The 20,000-nt window shown below is 45.8% G+C and overlaps 1 protein-coding gene across 3 annotated transcripts in view; it reads left to right on the top strand.

Moving 5' to 3' along the window:
* TBCCD1 (TBCC domain containing 1) overlaps window positions 1-20,000 on the top strand; it is a 435,802-nt gene that overhangs the window by 101,212 nt on the left and 314,590 nt on the right. For all 3 annotated transcript variants that reach the window (XR_010182035.1, XM_063934118.1, XM_063934119.1), the window contains exon 2: window positions 13,138-13,293. Coding sequence is in view for 2 of the 3 variants with exons in the window: in XM_063934118.1 (XP_063790188.1) it covers window positions 13,138-13,293 (156 nt within the window). In the remaining variant the exon portion in view is untranslated. The remainder of the gene's footprint in view (window positions 1-13,137; window positions 13,294-20,000) is intronic.

The raw sequence follows: 20,000 nt of genomic DNA, 5'->3' as shown, positions 1-20,000 counted from the left end.
GTGATCCGCTCCTTATACAGCGATGATTGTTTATTTGTAACTATGGGGAAAAAAACCTTTTTAATAGATACATGCACTATGGAGAGCGCCTTCTGTTCAGTTTATGTGTGTGTGTGTGTGTGTGTGTGTGTGTGTATATATATATATATATATATATATATATATATATATATATATATGTGTATATATATATATATATATATATATATATATAGACCACATTAAAGACGTTTTAACCTGTTACTCCGCCTGCTGAGTGCCGCTGATTCCCGCTTCAAAAAAAAAAAAAATATATATATATATATATATATATATATATATATATATATACAAACAAAGAACCCAGCACTCACCAAAGTAAACTCACTTATCCTCAACAATTCAATAATAAATGATGGGGGTTTAGTTGGTGGATTGGCCAATGCACGGAAGCCTGCATACCGATTTTCAAGGTACCCCACCTTCATGCAGGTCCTACACTATCACAGAGTCTTAAAACCTGACTACTTCACTGCTGTTACACACATCATCTGCCTGCTAGATTTAATGTGTACCTGCCACAGACTTTATGGCTTTTAAAGGCACACTAGTCCCCTATTGCACTGGCTCAAAGATGATTGCTAAGGAACAGCTGAGACAGGTTCAGGTTAATAAAGTCCACACAGGGGTGCATGAGAAAGCTAGTGGCCACGGTTAATAAGAGCTAACCATAGATTAACCCCATCGTATACACACAGAGAAAAAACCACAGCACTCACCACACCAGAAGCGGGGCACAGCTATGCACTTACCACTCACAGGGTGGGGTGCATGTAACACAGCACTCTCCACCACAAAAGCGGGGTACACAGCTGTACTTACCACTCACAGGGCGGGGTGCATGTAGCCCATGACCACATCGCTCTAATAAATACAAACAAAGAACCCAGCACTCACCAAAGTAAACTCACTTATCCTCAACAATTCAATACTAAATGATGGGGGTTTAGTTGGTGGATTGGCCAATGCACGGAAGCCTGCATACCGATTTTCAAGGTACCCCACCTTCATGCAGGTCCTACACTATCACAGAGTGCTGGGTTCTTTGTTTGTATTTATTAGAGCGATGTGGTCATGGGCTACATGCACCCCGCCCTGTGAGTGGTAAGTACAGCTGTGTACCCCGCTTTTGTGGTGGAGAGTGCTGTGTTACATGCACCCCACCCTGTGAGTGGTAAGTGCATAGCTGTGCCCCGCTTCTGGTGTGGTGAGTGCTGTGGTTTTTTCTCTGTGTGTGTATATATGTATATGTATATATATAGATATATATATATATATATATATATAGATATATATAGATATATATATATATATATATATATATATATATATATATATAAAAAATTCATCACTCACCATAGCAAGCTCACTTATCCTCACAACATCAATAAATAAATGATGTGGGTTTAGTTAGTGAATTGGCCAATGCACAGAAGCCTGCAAACTGCTCGCCAAGGTACCCCACCTTCTTGCAGGTCCTACACTATCACAGAGTCTTAAAAATAAAAACCTGGCAACTGTATCTCAAATAAACCTAGTGGGCATATTTGCAGTTATATTAATGTGCACCTGCCACATACCTTATGGCTTTTAAAGGTACACTAGTCACCTGACACTGGCTGATAAATTACTAAGGAACAGCTATCATGCATCCCACCCTATGAGTGGTGAGTGCAAACATTGAACCTGCTTCTGGGGTGGCGAGTGCTGTGGTTTTATATTTGTATGTATGTATGCATGTGTGTGTGTATACATACATACATACATACATACATACATACATACATACATACATACATACATATGTAGGCGGCACTCACAGGCTTGAACAGTGCAAAGACTTCACCCTCATGCATGTTTAAATAAACACCTCACTGTTCAAGCCTGTGAGTGCCGCCTACATCTGTTCGTTGCGTAATGGTGGGTCTGCTAACCCACAAGGAGGGCACCGCAGCAAGGTACCAGTGAGTGGAGTGCCGGGGCACAGACATGGGGTGTATGTGTATATACAGTGAGTATGTATGTATGTGTGTGTATGTATATATATATATATATATATATATATATATATATATATATATATATCTCTCTGACGTCCTAGTGGATGCTGGGAACTCCGTAAGGACCATGGGGAATAGCGGCTCCGCAGGAGACTGGGCACAAAAGTAAAGCTTTAGGACTACCTGGTGTGCACTGGCTCCTCCCCCTATGACCCTCCTCCAAGCCTCAGTTAGATTTTTGTGCCCGACCGAGAAGGGTGCACACTAGGGGCTCTCCTGAGCTTCTTAGTGAAAAGTTTAGTTTTAGGTTTTTTATTTTCAGTGAGACCTGCTGGCAACAGGCTCACTGCATCGAGGGACTAAGGGGAGAAGAAGCGAACCTGCCTGCTTGCAGCCAGCTTGGGCTTCTTGGCTACTGGACACCATTAGCTCCAGAGGGACCGAACACAGGCCCAGCCTCGGAGTCCGGTCCCAGAGCCGCGCCGCCGGCCCCCTTACAGAGCCAGAAGCAAGAAGAGGTCCGGAAAATCGGCGGCAGAAGACATCAGTCTTCACCAAGGTAGCGCACAGCACTGCAGCTGTGCGCCATTGCTCCTCATACACACCTCACACTGCAGTCACTGAGGGTGCAGGGCGCTGGGGGGGGGGCGCCCTGAGCAGCAATAAAAACACCTTGGCTGGCAAACATACATCACATATAACCCCCAGGGCTATATGGATGTATTTTAACCCCTGCCAGAATCCATAAAAATGCGGGAGAAAAGTCAGTGAAAAAGGGGCGGAGCCTATCTCCTCAGCACACTGGCGCCATTTTCTCTCACAGCTCCGTTGGAGGGAAGCTCCCTGGCTCTCCCCTGCAGTTACTACACTACAGAAAGGGGTTAAAAAAGAGAGGGGGGCACTAATTAGGCGCAGTATTAATAAAACAGCAGCTATAAGGGGAAAAACACTTCTATAAGGTTATCCCTGTATATATATAGCGCTCTGGTGTGTGCTGGCATACTCTCCCTCTGTCTCCCCAAAGGGCTAGTGGGGTCCTGTCCTCTATCAGAGCATTCCCTGTGTGTGTGCTGTGTGTCGGTACGATTGTGTCGACATGTATGAGGAGGAAAATGGTGTGGAGGCGGAGCAATTGCCTGTAATGGAGATGTCACCCCCTAGGGAGTCGACACCTGAGTGGCTGAGCTTATGGAAGGAATTACGTGACAGTGTCAGCTCTTTACAAAAGATTGATGACATGAGACAGCCGGCTACTCAGCCTGTGCCTGTCTAGGTGTCTCAAAAGCCATCAGATGGCAGACACAGACGACGACACGGATACTGACTCCAGTGTCGACGATTAAGAGACGAATGTGACTTCCAGTAGGGCCACACGTTACATGATTGAGGCTATGGAAAATGTTTTACATATTTCTGATAATACCAGTACCACTAAAAAGGGTATTATGTTGGGTGAGAAAAAACTGCCGGTAGTTTTTCCTGCATCTGAGGAATTAAATGAAGTGTGTGATGATGCGTGGGTTTCCCCCGATAAAAACTGTTAATTCCTAAAAAGTTATTAGCATCATACCCCTTCCCGCCAGAGGATAGGGCACGTTGGGAAACACCCCCTAGGGTGGATAAAGCGCTCACACGCTTGTCTAAACAGGTGGCACTACCGTCCCTGGATACGGCCGCCCTTAAGGAACCTGCTGACAGAAAGCAGGAAAATATCCTAAAAATGTATATACACTCACACGGGTGTGATACTGCGACCAGCAATCGCCTCAGCCTGGATGTGCAGTGCTGGGGTGGCTTGGTCGGATTCCCTGACTGACAATATTGATACCCTAGATAGGGACAGTATATTACTGACTATAGAGCATTTAAAAGATGCATTTCTATATATGCGTGATGCACAGAGGGATATTTGCCGACTGGCATCAAGAGTAAGTGCGCTGTCCATTTCTGCCAGAAGAGGGTTATGGACAAGACAGTGGTCAGGTGATGCTTATTCCAAAAGGCATATGGAAGTATTGCCTTATAAAAGGGAGGAGTTATTTGGGGTAGGTCTAACAGACCTGGTGGCCACGGCAACGGCTGGGAAATCCACATTTTTACCCCAGGTAGCCTCTCGACATAAGAAGACGCCATATTATCAGGCGCAGTCCTTTAGGCCCCATAAGGGCAAGCGGGCAAAAGACTCCTCATTTCTGCCCCGTGGCAGAGGGAGAGGAAAAAGGCTGCAGCAGAAGCCATTCACAAGCTGTATTCCCAGCAGGTGATAATCAAGGTACCCCTCCTACAACAGGGAAAGGGGTATTATTCCACGCTGTTTGTGGTACCGAAGCCGGACGGCTCGGTGAGACTTATTTTAAATCTGAAATCCTTGAACACTTACATACAAAGGTTCAAATTCAAGATGGAGTCACTCAGAGCGGTGATTGCGAACCTGGAAGAAGGGGATTATATGGTGTCTCTGGACATCAAGGATGCTTATCTCCATGTCGCAATTTACCCTTCTCACCAAGGGTACCTCAGGTTTGTGGTACAGAACTGTCACTATCCGTTTCAGACGCTGCCGTTTGGTTTGTCCACGGCACCCCGGGTCTTTACCAAAGTAATGGCCGAAATGATGATACTCCTTCGAAGGAAGGGAGTTTTAGTTATCCCTTACTTGGACGATCTCCTGATAAGGGCAAGATCCAGGGAACAGTTGGTAGTCGGGGTAGCACTATCTCAAGTAGTGTTGCGGCAGCACGGTTGGATTCTCAATATTCCAAAATCGCAGCTGATCCCGACGACACGTCTTCTATTCCTAGGGATGATCCTGGACACAGTCCAGAAAAAGGTGTTTCTCCCGGAGGAGAAAGCCAGGGAGTTATCCGAACTAGTCAGGAACCTCCTAAAACCAGGCCAAGTGTCAGTGCATCAGTGCACAAGGGTCCTGGGAAAAATGGTGGCTTCCTACGAAGCAATTCCATTCGGCAGATTCCACGCAAAAACTTTCCAGTGGGACCTGCTGGACAAATGGTCCGGATCGCATCTTCAGATGCCTCAGCTGATAACCCTGTCACCAAAGACAAGGGTGTCTCTCCTGTGGTGGTTGCAGAGTGCTCATCTTCTAGAGGGCCGCAGATTCGGCATTCAGGACTGGGTCCTGGTGACCACGGATGCCAGCCTGCGAGGCTGGGGAGCAGTCACACAGGAAAGAAATTTCCAGGGCTTGTGGTCAAGCCTGGAGACATCACTTCACATAAATATTTTGGAGCTAAGGGCCATTTACAATGCCCTAAGCCAAGCAAGACCTCTGCTTCAAGGTCAGCCGGTGCTGATCCAGTCGGACAACATCACGGCAGTCGCCCACGTAAACAGACAGGGCGGCACAAGAAGCAGGAGGGCAATGGCAGAAGCTGCAAGGATTTTTCGCTTGGCGGAAAATCATGTGATAACATTGTCAGCAGTGTTCATTCCGGGAGTGGACAACTGGGAAGCAGACTTCCTCAGCAGGCACGACCTCCACCCGGGAGAGTGGGGACTTCACCCAGAAGTCTTCCACATGATTGTAAACCGTTGGGAAACACCAAAGGTGGACATGATGGCGTCCCGCCTAAACAAAAAATTGGACAGGTATTGCGCCAGGTCAAGGGACCCTCAGGCAATAGCTGTGGACGCTCTGGTAACACCGTTGGTGTACCAGTCAGTGTATGTGTTCCCTCCTCTTCCTCTCATACCAAAAGTACTGAGAATTATAAGACGGAGGGGAGTAAGAACTATACTCGTGGCTCCGGATTGGCCAAGAAGGACTTGGTACCCGGAACTTCAAGAGATGCTCATGGAGGACCCGTGGCCTCTACCTCTAAGAAGGGACCTGCTCCAGCAAGGACCCTGTCTATTCCAAGACTTACCGCGGCTGCGTTTGACGGCAGAGCGGTTGAACGCCGGATCCTGAAGGAAAAAAGCATTCCGGATGAAGTCATCCCTACCCTGATCAAGCCAGGAAGGATGTAACCGCAAAGCATTATCACCGCATTTGGCGAAAATATGTTGCGTGGTGCGAGGCCAGTAAGGCCCCGATGGAGGAATTTCAACTAGGTCGATTCCTGCATTTCCTGTAAACAGGAGTGTCTATGGGCCTAAAATTGGGGTCCATTAAGGTTCAAATTTCGGCCCTGTCAATTTTCTTCCAGAAAGAACTAGCTTCAGTTCCTGAAGTTCAGACGTTTGTAAAAGGGGTACTGCATATACAGCCTCCTTTTGTGCCTCCAGTGGCACTTTGGGATCTCAATGTAGTTTTGGGGTTCCTAAAGTCACATTGGTTTGAACCACTTGAATCTGTGGAGTTAAAATATCTCACATGAAAAGTGGTCATGTTGTTGGCCCTGGCCTCGGCCAGGCGCGTGTCAGAATTGGCGGGCTTTATCCTGTAAAAGCCCTTATCTGATCTTCCATTCAGACAGGGCGGAATTGAGGACTCGTCCTCATTTTCTCCCTAAGGTGGTTTCAGTGTTTCATCTGAACCAACCTATTGTGGTACCTGCGGCTACTAGTGACTTGGAGGACTCCAAGTTGTTGGACGTAGTCAGGGCCTTGAAAATATATGTTTCCAGGACGGCTGGAGTCAGAAAATCTGACTCGCTGTTTATCCTGTATGCACCCAACAAGCTGGGTGCTCCTGCTTCTAAGCAGACTATTGCTCGTTGGATTTGTAATACAATTCAGCTTGCACATTCTGTGGCAGGCCTGCCACAGCCAAAATCTGTAAAAGCCCATTCCACAAGGAAGGTGGGCTCATCTTGGGCGGCTGCCCGAGGGGTCTCGGCTTTACAACTTTGCTGAGCAGCTACTTGGTCAGGGGAAAACACGTTTGCTAAATTCTACAAATTTGATACCCTGGCTGAGGAGGACCTGGAGTTCTCTCATTCGGTGCTGCAGAGTCATCCGCACTCTCCCGCCCGTTTGGGAGCTTTGGTATAATCCCCATGGTCCTTACGGAGTTCCCAGCATCCACTAGGACGTCAGAGAAAATAAGAATTTACTTACCGATAATTCTATTTCTCGTAGTCCGTAGTGGATGCTGGGCGCCCGTCCCAAGTGCGGATTGTCTGCAATACTTGTACATAGTTATTGTTAACTAAATCGGGTTATTGTTGTGAGCCATCTATCCAGAGGCTCCTCTGTTATCATGCTGTTAACTGGGTTCAGATCACAAGTTGTACGGTGTGATTGGTGTGGCTGGTATGAGTCTTACCCGGGATTCATAAATCCTTCCTTATTGTGTACGCTCGTCCGGGCACAGTATCCTAACTGAGGCTTGGAGGAGGGTCATAGGGGGAGGAGCCAGTGCACACCAGGTAGTCCTAAAGCTTTACTTTTGTGCCCAGTCTCCTGCGGAGCCGCTATTCCCCATGGTCCTTACGGAGTTCCCAGCATCCACTACGGACTACGAGAAATATAATTATCGGTAAGTAAATTCTTATTATATATATATATATATATATATATATATATATATATATATATATAAAAAAATGGAGCACTCACCAGTCTTTTCTTAATGAGATATTTAGCAAAAGTTTATTGCCCAGACAGCATACATGACTGTGTAACACAGTCCATTATAGTTATCCAGAGGTAAGCTCAAACGTTTTCGGTCATAGCAGACCGTCATCAGGAGACATAAACATCATTTAACAGCCGTCCTGCCATCATACAGAGATACCATCAGCCTATCCCCATATATATATGGGGAGGTCTTGCACTCTCACAGTAATAGTGTCAACTGCTGGGGTGCCTATCAGGATCCAGTCACAGAGGGGACTGGGCCCATAGTACAGTACAGGAAATCCCACTTTCGTGGGAAAAGATAGCACTCTCCAGACTAAATATTAAATAAAGTCAAAAGGTAATTTAATGAAAAAAGTAGTCTCACAGTTCATATGAAGTATCAAACGAACTCCGTTAGTGTCCAACGTTTCGGTCCCCAGCGGGGGCCTTTTTCAAGGAAAAGTAACAATCAGCAGTGACAGCAGTTCAACTTCTAATCAGCATTGCAGGGAAACTGGAAATCTCCAGTTTCCCTGCAATGCTGATTAGAAGTTACTTTTCCTTGAAAAAGGCCCCCGCTGGGGACCGAAACGTTGGACACTAACGGAGTTCGTTTGATACTTCATATGAACTGTGAGACTACTTTTTTCATTAAATTACCTTTTGACTTTATTTAATATTTAGTCTGGAGAGTGCTATCTTTTCCCACGAAAGTGGGATTTCCTGTACTATATATATATATATATATATATATATATATATATATATATATATATATATATATATATATATATATATATAAAATGTGTACACACACACACACACACACACACACACACACACATTCAAGAGTCGCAGTTTACCCTTTAGTTTCAAAAACCGTGTGCAGGAAATGTGAAAACTGAATACTCCAGTAAGGTATGAGTGAGATGGCTTATCTTTTAGGGTATGTACCGAACATAGGCGCCATCTTGAAATCATCCATCTTGAATCTTTATCAGTTTTTTCAAATGGAAAGTGTGTCGTGTAACATTTCAAACAACATCAAAATTTGCTGAAAAGTTTATGCTGCAAACAGATTTGAAAACGAGATTTATGGTAAGAACTGGAGAGAGTGTTGTTCCAACCCGTGGGCTGTCATGAACTGGACAGTCAGATCTAGATGACGCAGGAGAATTTCTGGGGAATTTGCCAGGATCAACAAATCGTCTAGGTACGGTAGTATACTGACCCCATGACGGCAAAGTGAAGCCGTCATGACCGCCATTACTTTGGTGAAAACTCGGGGAGCCATTGTCAAACCAAAGAGTAACGCCCGAAATTGGTAATGAAGGTTGCCCACCGCGAACCTCCGGTACTGCTGATGAGACACTGCAATGGGAATATGCAGGTAGGCATCCTGTATGTCCAGGGAGACCTTATAGTCCCCAGGCTCCAAGGCCAGAACAATAGAGCGCAGTGTTTCCATACGAAACTTGGAGACCCGCACATACTTGTTCAAGGACTTCAGATTGAGAATTGGCTGCTAGGACCCGTTCGGTTTCGGGACTATAAACAGCGGTGAATAGTACCCCTAGCCTCTCTGAGCTAGAGGCACCTGTACTACCACTCCTGTGGTCAGGAGGGAATGTACCACCGAATGCAGAGTGTTTGCTTTTGCCGGGTCCAGAGGAACATCTGTCAGGCAAAATCGATGAGGGGGACGATTCTTGAAGGGTACGGCGTAATCTCGAGTGACGACTTCCTGTACCCAGGTATCTGAAGTGCTTCAACCATTCCTGGGCAAAACCTAGAAGTCGACCCCCAACCCTGGGATCCCCCAGAGGGTGGCCCTTCCCGTCACGCGGCAGGCTTGTCAATTTCGGAAGCAGGCTGACGGGCAGCCCAGGCTCGCTTCGGTCTGGGCTTTGCAGGTCTGGAAGCACGAGCTTGCTTTTGGTACGCCGGACCTTTTTTTGCTTTACCTGGAGGACGAAAGGGCAGAGGGAATGTGCTTTTAGCCTTCTGTGCGGAATGAGCCGTACTAGGTAGGCAAGCTGTTTTTAGCAGTAGCTAGATCAGCCACAATCTTATTGAGGTCTTATCCAAAGAGAATGTCTCCCTTGAATGGAAGCACCTCCAGGGTTTTCTTGGAATCCATATCCACCGACCACGACCTCAACCAAAGGATACGTCTGGCCAAGACGGACGTAGTTGCAGCCTTGGCTGCCAGCACCCTGGCATTGGAGGCCGCCTCCTTAAGGTATAGAGAAGCCGTGGTAATATATGAGAGACATTGTCGAGCATGCTCAGAGGCCTTAGAATGCAGCTCCCCCTCTAGCTCCTGAGCCCACGCCTCAACAGCTTCAGCAGCCCGTGTTGCTGCAATGGTTGGCCTATGCATAGCCCCCGTTAGGGTGTAAATCACTTTTAAACAACCTTCCACACGTCTATCCATCGGTTCCTTCAGAGAGGTGACTGGCAGAGGAAACTACCATGCGCGCAATATGAGAATCTACATGCGGAGGAGTTTCCCAATTTTTACATAGCTCCGCAGAGAGAGGATAGCGTGCCAACAACCTCTTATTTGGTGTGAATTTTGTTCCCGGATTTTCCCAGGATTCCTGACGAATGTCAACCAGGTGTTGAGAATGAGGTAAAACTTGTTTAACCACCTTCTTATGTTTAAATCTGTCCGGCTTTTTAGAGACCGTTCATCAGAGACCTGAAGAATGAGCCTGATGGCCTCAATCAAATCATGGACATCCACCATTGAATTCCCTTCCCCATCAGAAGCATATGAATCAGTGTCTGTGGGGTCAGTATATCAGAGGACGTGTCCGGGATAGCGGTGGATTGTGAGGAGTAATTGCCCGTTTGGAAGACATTTTAGGTAGTCTTAGGTGGGTGAGAGAGAGATTTAGATTTTGTTAGTTACCGGTTCAATTGCTGTAACTGAGTGGAGATTTGATTTGCCCATGGCGGATTAATTGCAGGGACCATAAACTGCTGCATTGGCACTGGTAGTCCCACAGGGGGCCGCAGTTTTGTTACAAGCGTGTTTAAAAGCGTGGGGAAGGTAGCCCAAGGTGGGTTATTTGTTGCCCCTGGTGCTACGGACCCACTGGGGGAGGGGGGGGGGGGTAAGGAACCCCCTGAATCTGAACTCTCTGCTGCCAAATTTTCCTCCAAAATGTCTGCAGCATCATCACCACGCAAAGTGGGAGAAGCCCCAGCTCCGTTGCCTCGTGTAGTTGACATAACAGTAAGCACAATAGTGGGCAACCTGGTACAATTCTTAGCAGCGATATACCTAGCAAGAGCTCCCAGTGAAGTGTGACTTTCCTGTCGGCACAAACCGGGAATCCAAGAGATATATGGTGACTATAAATCACAAAGAAAAATACACAGCAAGTATATCTTGTGAAAAAAAACTATATATTATATAGAAAACCTGATACTTAGCCCCCTCAGGTTATGGAATATAGGAGTAGCACGCTGAGTGAAATACCTGAAATGGCAGCCACGCAGCAGCTATATGCGCACACACATATATAGTCACAAGCGTACCATGCAGAAATTATACACCATAAAACTGCACTGGACTAGCAATACAAAGTAATACTCAGTATAGCTACATATGATAAAAATAGATATAACAAAGCACAGTAGATACTGGCTATATATCACAGGGTGTTTGTACCACACAGCCCTGAATGTATGCACTTTTTCTTCTGTTTATATAACAAGTGGTTTGTTCCGCATCAGGTAAGTATATCAGACTACGCCTCTATGTGGGTTTAGTCTGTATACCGGCAATAGTGATAATTCCCAATATATGTGATTAATCTGCCAGTGGTGCACCCAGAGTCAATAAACTGAACATTAAAAAGAAAACGAAAAGAAAGGCTCTGTGTTGGGGCACTCTTGTATGAAAATTGATAGACGTTAAAACTTAACTTTTAATATATTCTTATAAAATAAATGTGACTTAAAAAACAAGAAGTGAGTAATTCATGTTATTTATACCGATGCACCAACTCCTTTTTTGTAGAGAGACTTATACAGCCCAGACCCTCTGAGGGGGAAGCCGGGTCCAGTAAGCGCCCATATGGGCTTGATACTTTTACATATCGCAGTCATTTTTCTGTATCATTTCTTTGTATCATTATCTTATGCGCAGGTATTTCTTTGATCAGCAATTTGATGAGTATTCATTTTAGTCTGATGTTTATGCTTTGTACTTAGAACTCAATTCAATTTCAATTGTTGCCGAATCCCAAATAGGGACTATTTATACACAGCTATATTGCCTGTCTAAACTGGAACAACTACATGGGAGGGCAATATCTTCTATATTGCTGACAAGGAACCACCCTTGAATTCTGCAGCCCTTGAAGTCTTGAAAGTTTTTTTTTCTTCTTTTCTTCAATTTAAGCTATAATATGGGCTGCAAAGGCAGCCCCCCTGTTGATTGCCTGCTTACTGCATGGCACCAACTTACAAACTGAGCTCCTGTGCACAGAGGCGGGGTTATAGAGGAGGCGGCGCTGTGCATCTTGGGAACAGTCAAAGCTTTGAGCCTGTTGGTGCCTCGGATCAAGATCCTACTCTACACCCCGATGTTATTCCTTGTGGAGCCCAGTGTACCCCACAGCAGAAATAACCGTTATGGTTCAAAAGTTACAACACTTTTTTTGTTGCAGGTAAGTGAAGATGGCTTTGACAAAGGAGAGAATTTAAGTAATTTTGATGTCTGGAAAACAAAATTTCCGTGTCATAGCTGCAGATATTAACAACCGGCATTCAGAAAGACCTCCAATTTCACATAACACTGTCAGGTGTCCAAATTCCGAGAAACTGGGACAATGGTCGTCCAAAAAGTGCTATTGATGAGACAACCTCATCAACTGTTTTGACATCCTTCATAACGAGCCCACAGTGCGGCACACAACGTTTGTCAGCAGAATGTGGAATCAGCCAGTCATCAATCTTACGAATCCTTCATGCCCATCGATGGCATCCATTCAAGATCCAGCTACTCCAGTACCCAGCAGAGGATGACTCAGACAGACGTGTGTAGTTTTGCACGTGAGCCGGTTGTTAAAATCTGCAACTATGACACGGAATAACCTCAATTCTCTCCTCTTTTGTCAAAGCCATCTTCAGTTACCTGCAACAAAAAGTGTTGTAACTTTTGAACTATAATTGCTATTTCAAATGCAGCAATAAACTTTTCAGCAAATTCTGATGTTGTTTGACATGTTACACGACCCCCTTTCCATTTGAAAACACGGTCTTAGATTCAAGATGGCCGATTTCAAGATGGCGCCCATATTCGGTACATACCCTAAAAGATATATATATATATATAGTAAAGTTGACGTATTGAATGACAATTGTGTGCAGTACGTATATAATTGTAAGGAAACGGAGTTAAAAAATGTGAATAAACATGTTTTGTAATATAACACTAACAACTAGACAGAGGCTTCCATGAACAAAAATGAATGGAAGTAAGTTAAATACTGCAAGAGCACAAAAAATAGAAATACATCATTTAAGTTTATTGACCATCTCTTCTTTTTTACAGCTTTCAGTGGACACACACCAGTTTCTTCTTTTTCTCTATATTCAACAAATAAATAAAGTTTCTCTGCGTACTTCTCTGATCGGGGAGGAATGGCCCAGTCCGAGAGTTAGATCCCCTACTCCTGATTTAGTGGGACAGTCTAACTTTCATAACAAGGTAAAAAATACAGATTTCTGTTAATTTTTAAGATATTCCATTGTTTCTATGCATGTATGTGGTATATAATTAGGGGATTTGCAACTATGTTTTCATTAAGGGTTCATACAGGAACGTTACTCTGTAATTTCCCAACATATTTAGTTGGCTCAGGTAAGCCTAAATATTCCTTTAAATATGATTGGAACAGGTCTAATAGACAAACTGTCATGATGCATTGGATTGGTCAATATTTACTGTGTGTTGATTATCAAACAAATGGTTTAAGGAATTTTCATATGGGGGTAGCAGTCAATTTTAATATGATTATATTTGGCCAGGTAAGTTGATACAAAAATCGTAACTGGTAAGGATTGGATCTCTGTATATACATGGTGTTACTTCTTTATTTTGTAAGCAACATTATATGTCAGGTGCATACACACAGTGCAATTTTGACTTTGCGATTTCTCTTGAATTGCCCGGAGCCCATAACCAGCGATATTGATTATATTTACTTGGGATTTTGACTATATGTTCTTGCGATTTTGTCTGTGTTATTTTGGCTATGGACTATTTTGACAGCTCATTTGAATATTGGGATGATATTTCAGGGTGACGTAGATCGGTATTGCAAGCAAATATCGGTCACTACTGGAAAAGTGTGTTATGTACTAGATAGTACACAATATAGTCAATATTGCCTTGCCTGCACAGTCTATTTTTTTTCTTGCGATACCGACCCCTCGGGACCGCTCATCGGTATCGCAAGCTGTATACACACTGTGCGATATGTGCTAATGTTTCTTACAATTTTGACTCTATGCACCTTCAGAAAAAGCTATTTATTTCATAGTGGTTCGTATCGGGTGACCGGCGGTCACCATCCTGACACCAGGAATCCCGCCTGTCAGATGGTCGGGGGGAGGGGTTAGAGCGCAGCGAAGCCTCTTCGGGCTCAGTGGCTCCTTACAAGTTCAGTTCCCACTCTATGGGTGTTGTGGACACCCACGATTGGGATTAGTCCTTATTGGTCGGCATGCCAGTCAGTGTTTGGGATGCTGGCGCCGGTATTGTCTCATGACCGCATCTCTTTCATAGGACTGGTCTGTGATCTTTTTACTGGCATGCTAGCTGTCTCCAAAGTATTTACCTCTCATGAAAGCATACATAAAGAAAAAATGCTGGTGAAATCTTTTGACATGAATATACAGTTCTATAGTCTGTCACAGTCGAGCTGCTAAATGAAGTAACAAGATAAAACAGACAACAATTTAAGTTTAAAATCTGAGGATTTTCTATTAGCAGAAAAACCATCAAAGAATGCACGAAGAAGTTTTTCTGGCCTTTTTGTTTTTAGTAAAAGTACTTTCTCATACGTCCTAGAGGATGCTGGGGACTCCAAAAGGACCATGGGGTATAGACGGATCCGCAGGAGCTTGGGCACACTATAAAGACTTAAGCTGGGTGTGAACTGGCTCCTCCCTCTATGCCCCTCCTCCAGACCTCAGTTAGACTTTGTGCCCAGGAGTGATGGGTCACACACTAGGGAAGCTCTCCTGAGTTTCACTGAAAGACTTTGTTAGGTTTTTTATTTTCAGGCAGACCTGCTGGCTACAGGCTCCCTGCATCGTGGGACTGAGGGGAGAGAAGCAGGACCTACTTCTTAGTTTAAAGGCTCTGCTTCTCGGCTACTGGACACCATTAGCTCCAGCGGGTTTGATCACTTGGTGCACCTAGCTGCTTGTTCCCGGAGCCACGCCGTCACCCCCCTCACAGAAGCCAGAAGAAAGAAGCCGGGTGAGTATTGGAAGAAAAGAAGACTTCAGACGGCAGAAGACTTCACTAACGGAGGTACAGCGGTTGCGCTGCGCTCCATGCTCCCACACACCAACGCACTCACAGGGTGCTGGGGGGGGGGGGGGGGGGGGAGCGCCCTGGGCAGCAAGTTACTAGTCTTCTCAATGTGATCTGGCATATAAAAGCATTTCGGTGCAGAGGCACCATGGTTCATCCCCCGCCAGCAGGGTTTAGTGCTACGCGCCTTTGGTTTCCCGTCGCCGCTTATACGGGTGCAGGGGGCGGGGGACGGACGCCCTGGGCAGCAAGTCAGTTTGTTTTTTAGCTGTCTGCTTGCGCTGCCGGGGCTCCTTATACAGACCCCCGCCAGCGTGTTATAGCGCACTACGCACCAGTCTCCCCCGTCGGCCTCCATGGGTGCAGGGCTCCCGCATGCCTTCGGTTGCCTGGGGTGCAGGGCGCGCGGGGGGGCTTCCTGAGCAGCATTGGTGTCTGTGTGGGTATAGTGTTTTACACTATATAGGGTGCACGACCTGCTTGTTTTTTTTTTAATACAGGGGGGCTACAGCGCGCCGAGAGGGGCGGGGCTTAGACTCACACATAGTCAGCGCCATTTTCCCTGCTGTCCCCGCCAAGGAGTTTGTAAAGCACAAACAAAGGGGGGGGGGGGGCATAGTGTTTGGGTGTTATGTTGCCCCTCTCAGATGTAAATCTTCCTGTATATAGGGTCCCCCGGCTCAATATAGGGTTATATATATTTATATTTGAGCGGGCTTAAGCGCGCCCGCGCGCCAGGAAGGGGCGGAGCTTAGCCCTCACAGAGGAGTCAGCGCCATTTTTCTCAGATCCCCACCAGGACTTGCTGTGTAGTAAGGAGGAGGGGGGGCACAGTGTTTTTTAATGCTATAGGGGTGTCATACAGCATTATTATTGATAATGGACGCATAATCCTTGTTGTATTGCACTTGCTGTGTAGTAAGAAGGAGGGGGGGGCACAGTGTTTTTTAATGCTATAGGGGTGTCATATAGCATTATTATTGATAATGGACGCATAAGCCTTGTTGTATTACATAAATTCACTGTTTCCCTGTTTGTTTACCCGCTATCGGTTAGTCGACATATGTCGACAGGAGCGAGGGCTTTGTCACAAGCTGCTGTGGGGATAACTGTCGGCTTCGCCGGCGCATGGCGGTACTTGATTCGGAAAATTAAGTATTAGCAAGTTGGTGTTTGTGTGCTTAAAACCGTAAACACGCTTGGGGAGACACAGTTGTTGGTGGATGCCCTGTCGGCATCAACAGTAACCTCCTGGGTAAAAACATTAACAGGCTGTTATTGCCTTGTACCTGTATATATATATTTCTAGGTATATGTGGGGGGAGTGTTATCGAAATTGTATTTGTATGCTTCCCTTAGAACCCTCGGGGTTCCAAGATTATTATTATTTTTTACCCGATTACTGTTCCTGGCTGTCGACATTTACTTAGTTTCTGTCGACCATAACGTTCCTGGTAGATCCACTTCGGGGGCATGTCAGTACATGGTCGTACACATTCACAACACATTACTGTCTCTAGGGACCTGACAGGTCTAGACAATCCACTTGCGTATAGGTTATATCTATATGTGTATATATATGTAGATATAGGTTTATATATGCAGGGTTGGGGTATATGTGTTTTATTGTGTATTATATGATGTATATCCAGGAATGCTGAAATAATGGTATTCTTATGTGCTGGTCGCTCTGTTGATTAAGCTCTAGATTGGCCGTGGCGAGTTGGGTTTCGATCCTCTCAAGGAGTCCGAATATTATTCTATTCCCGACGTGGAAGGAACATTATGACAGTCAACTCCTGGTCGACGCAGAGCCTGGTCGAAAAGGATCATACACAGGAAGCTAAGTGATATTTTATTTCTATACTTTGACCTTATTTGCACTGTATGCACCTGAGGGAGTGTTGTATTCGGGTAGGCATCCGATAGAATTACCCTACCCAGAGTGGGTAAGCTTGCCTATGTTGATTCTACCTTTTAACATTGCAGCAGGCTGCCACGTGACAGCAGGATCTCTGAGAGATACTGGGGGGAGGTATTCAGCTGTTTGGTGAAGCCTCGGTTCAGTCAACTTCGGCGGATACCACTGGTAAGTCTAACTTCGTGAGTTAGCCTCCTTCAGAACAGTTGGTGACGCATTCTTTTGTGGGATGCAGGCGTTTTAGCCGGTTCGATGACGTTCTTTTTTCATTATCTGTGCAGACAGTGAAAGGTGAAAAGGTAAGAGTTCTGCAGCCTTGTTAGGTTTGCAGAAGTGGATGTCGTTTTCTGTTTCCTACACATCCACCACTTGTCGCTGAGTCTATCGGGCGGGTCCCCACTCCGGTGAGCACTCGTCTACTAGTTTTCAGTTGGTCCGGGAATAGACTAAGACCTGTGGGTTTTTATAGAATCCAAAGGGGAACATTCTGGGTTACGGTTTTTTCCCCTTACTGTTTTCTAATAGATCTTGCCGTTCCACTCTGGAAGCGAAGATAGTACGCGACGCCATACAGGGGTGCGTCAGCATCAGGACATTGTCTGGTAGTCCCTGTATAAAGGCGCAAATCGTTGTTTCTCTCTGACTGTTCTTCGACACAGGGATTGGTTGTTATTTCCAACGTCACAGATGTCGGAGGTGGGTGTTAGAGTAGATAATGACCGGTTAAGGTTCTGTGTTTTCCGGTGAAAAGAGGTCTGAAGATCCAGAGTTGGATCAGCTTTGCTGTGACACTTCATCACTGTGTTCCGTTACTAAAACAGTTGGGTGCGGCCTGAGAGGTTTTTTTTTTGGTGAGCAGGTCTAATGCCAGAGTGGCTTTCAAGAGACCAGTTGGGATTGTGGTCCAGGTCTCACCTGCACATGCACCAGAATATAATCCTTACGACCAGGACGTCGCTCCTGTGGTGTCTGCTCGGTTCTCTTCTTCTAGAGGGATGAAAGTTCGGGTTCCAGGTGTAGATCCTGGTGTCCGTGCATACGGATCTCTGAGGCTGGGGAGCAGTCCTTGTAAGGGACGTATTTCCAGGGGATGAGGTCAAGTTGGAAAGCTTGTTTGCAATAGCCTTTCTTGAATTAAGGGTTACTTCCGACAAACGTATTCTTAGTGGTCTGCCCGTGTTCGTTCTGCCAGACGACTTGTAAGTAAGCCGCTATGGCGGAACAAGGAGAAAAGCGGCAATGGCAGAAGATGCACAGTTTTGCCGTTGGGTGGATAGTCTGGTAATCGCTAACTTAGCGGTCTTCGTTCCGGAGGTGAACGACTGAAAAATAGATCTCCTCTGCTGGCGCGTTCTCCATCTGGGAGAAATTCAGTCAGCGTCAAGAAGTTTTCACAGAAGTGACAAGTTTTTGAGGAATGTCACAATTGGTCAAGTGGACGTCTCGCCTCAACGAGAGGCCTCAGGGATATTGTTCCAAGTCAAGGAACACTCAAGCTATAGCAGTGGACACCCTCGTGACACTGTGGGTGCTTTTAGTCGGTCTATGTGGCCTCTCCGTTTTCACGTTTCTGAAAGTGCTAAGCGTAAGATGAACAAAGGTTCCGGTGATCCTCTTGGATCCGGGCTAGCCAAGGAGGGTTGGCTATCCAATTTTTTCATGGGTTACTCATAGAAGATTTCTGCCCTCTTCCTCTACGTGAGGAACTCTTACAACAAGATCAGGGCGTGTATCAAGTCTTACCGCGGCTCGTCTGACGGCGGGGCGGTTGAATCCTATATCCTAAGCCGACGGGGTGTTCCCAGTGAAGTCGTTTCCTCAATTCTTCAGGCTAGGAAAGAACTAATGGCAAAGCGTTACCACCGTAGTTGGTGTAACTATGTGTCTTGGTGTGTATCCAGGAAGGCTCCTATGGAAGACTTTCAGCTAGGTCGTGCTTATCCATACTTTATAAGCTGGTGTGGATGCAAGCCTAATAAGTTTCTTTACAAAATTTCTGTCTTGGAAAGTGGTCATGCTATAGGCTTTGACGTCCGCAAGGCGGGTGTCGGAAGTGGGGTTTTTGTCTCACAAGAGCCTTGTTTGATCTTTCAGGTGGATAGAGAGGAATTGAGTACTCGGTTGGTAGGTCTACCAGGAGTGTTTTCTGGGTTTCGCAGAAATCAGCCTTTTTTGATGCCGGTGGTTACTTGGGCATTAGCTGATTCAAAATTCCCTCGGTCTAGCCAGGGGTTTGAGTATGTAGGTCGCCAATTTGGCTCAGTTTGGAGAAATAGAGGCTCTGTTTGTCTGGTATGTTCCCAGCATGGTTTGGGAGACTGCGTTATACAGTCTGTTACACGCTGAATCTGTGATGAGGTTTGGCATGTTCGTTATACGGCTGGATTGCCGTCACCGAAGTCGTGGAGGTCCATTCTTTGGGAAGATGGGCTTTTCTTGGGCGGATGCCCGAGGAGTCTCGGCGATTCAACTTTGCCTAGCGGATTATTGGTCGGGATCAAACGTTTTTGCTATGCTCTACAAGTTTGATACCCTGGTTTTTGGGGACCTTTTGTTTGCTGATTCGGTGCTGCAGAGTAGTCCGCACTGTCCCGTCCGTTTGGAGCTTTGGTATAAACCCCATGGTCCTTACGGAGTCCCCAGCATCCTCTAGGACGTATGAAAAAATAGGATTTTAGTACCTACCGGTAAATCCTTTTCTCTTAGTCCGTAGAGGATGCTGGGCGCCCGTCCCAGTGCGTACGGTGTCTGCAGTTATTGCTTTTGGTTACACCCTGATGGTGTGTCTTCTCTGTCAGGCGGTTGCTACCGTTGTTCATGCCATGGCATGCGGGGTCTTATTTTAGCTTTTGTGAACACACGGTTTGTGTTACATATTTTCTCAGCATGTGGCTGTGTTTTGTTCATGCCGTTGGCTAGTATTCTACTGAATGCCACGTTCTACGGTGTG

This window comes from Pseudophryne corroboree, chromosome 7 (genome assembly GCF_028390025.1).
Source record: "Pseudophryne corroboree isolate aPseCor3 chromosome 7, aPseCor3.hap2, whole genome shotgun sequence".
Lineage (NCBI taxonomy): Eukaryota > Metazoa > Chordata > Amphibia > Anura > Myobatrachidae > Pseudophryne > Pseudophryne corroboree.
This window is presented reverse-complemented; position numbering and strand designations above follow the sequence as displayed.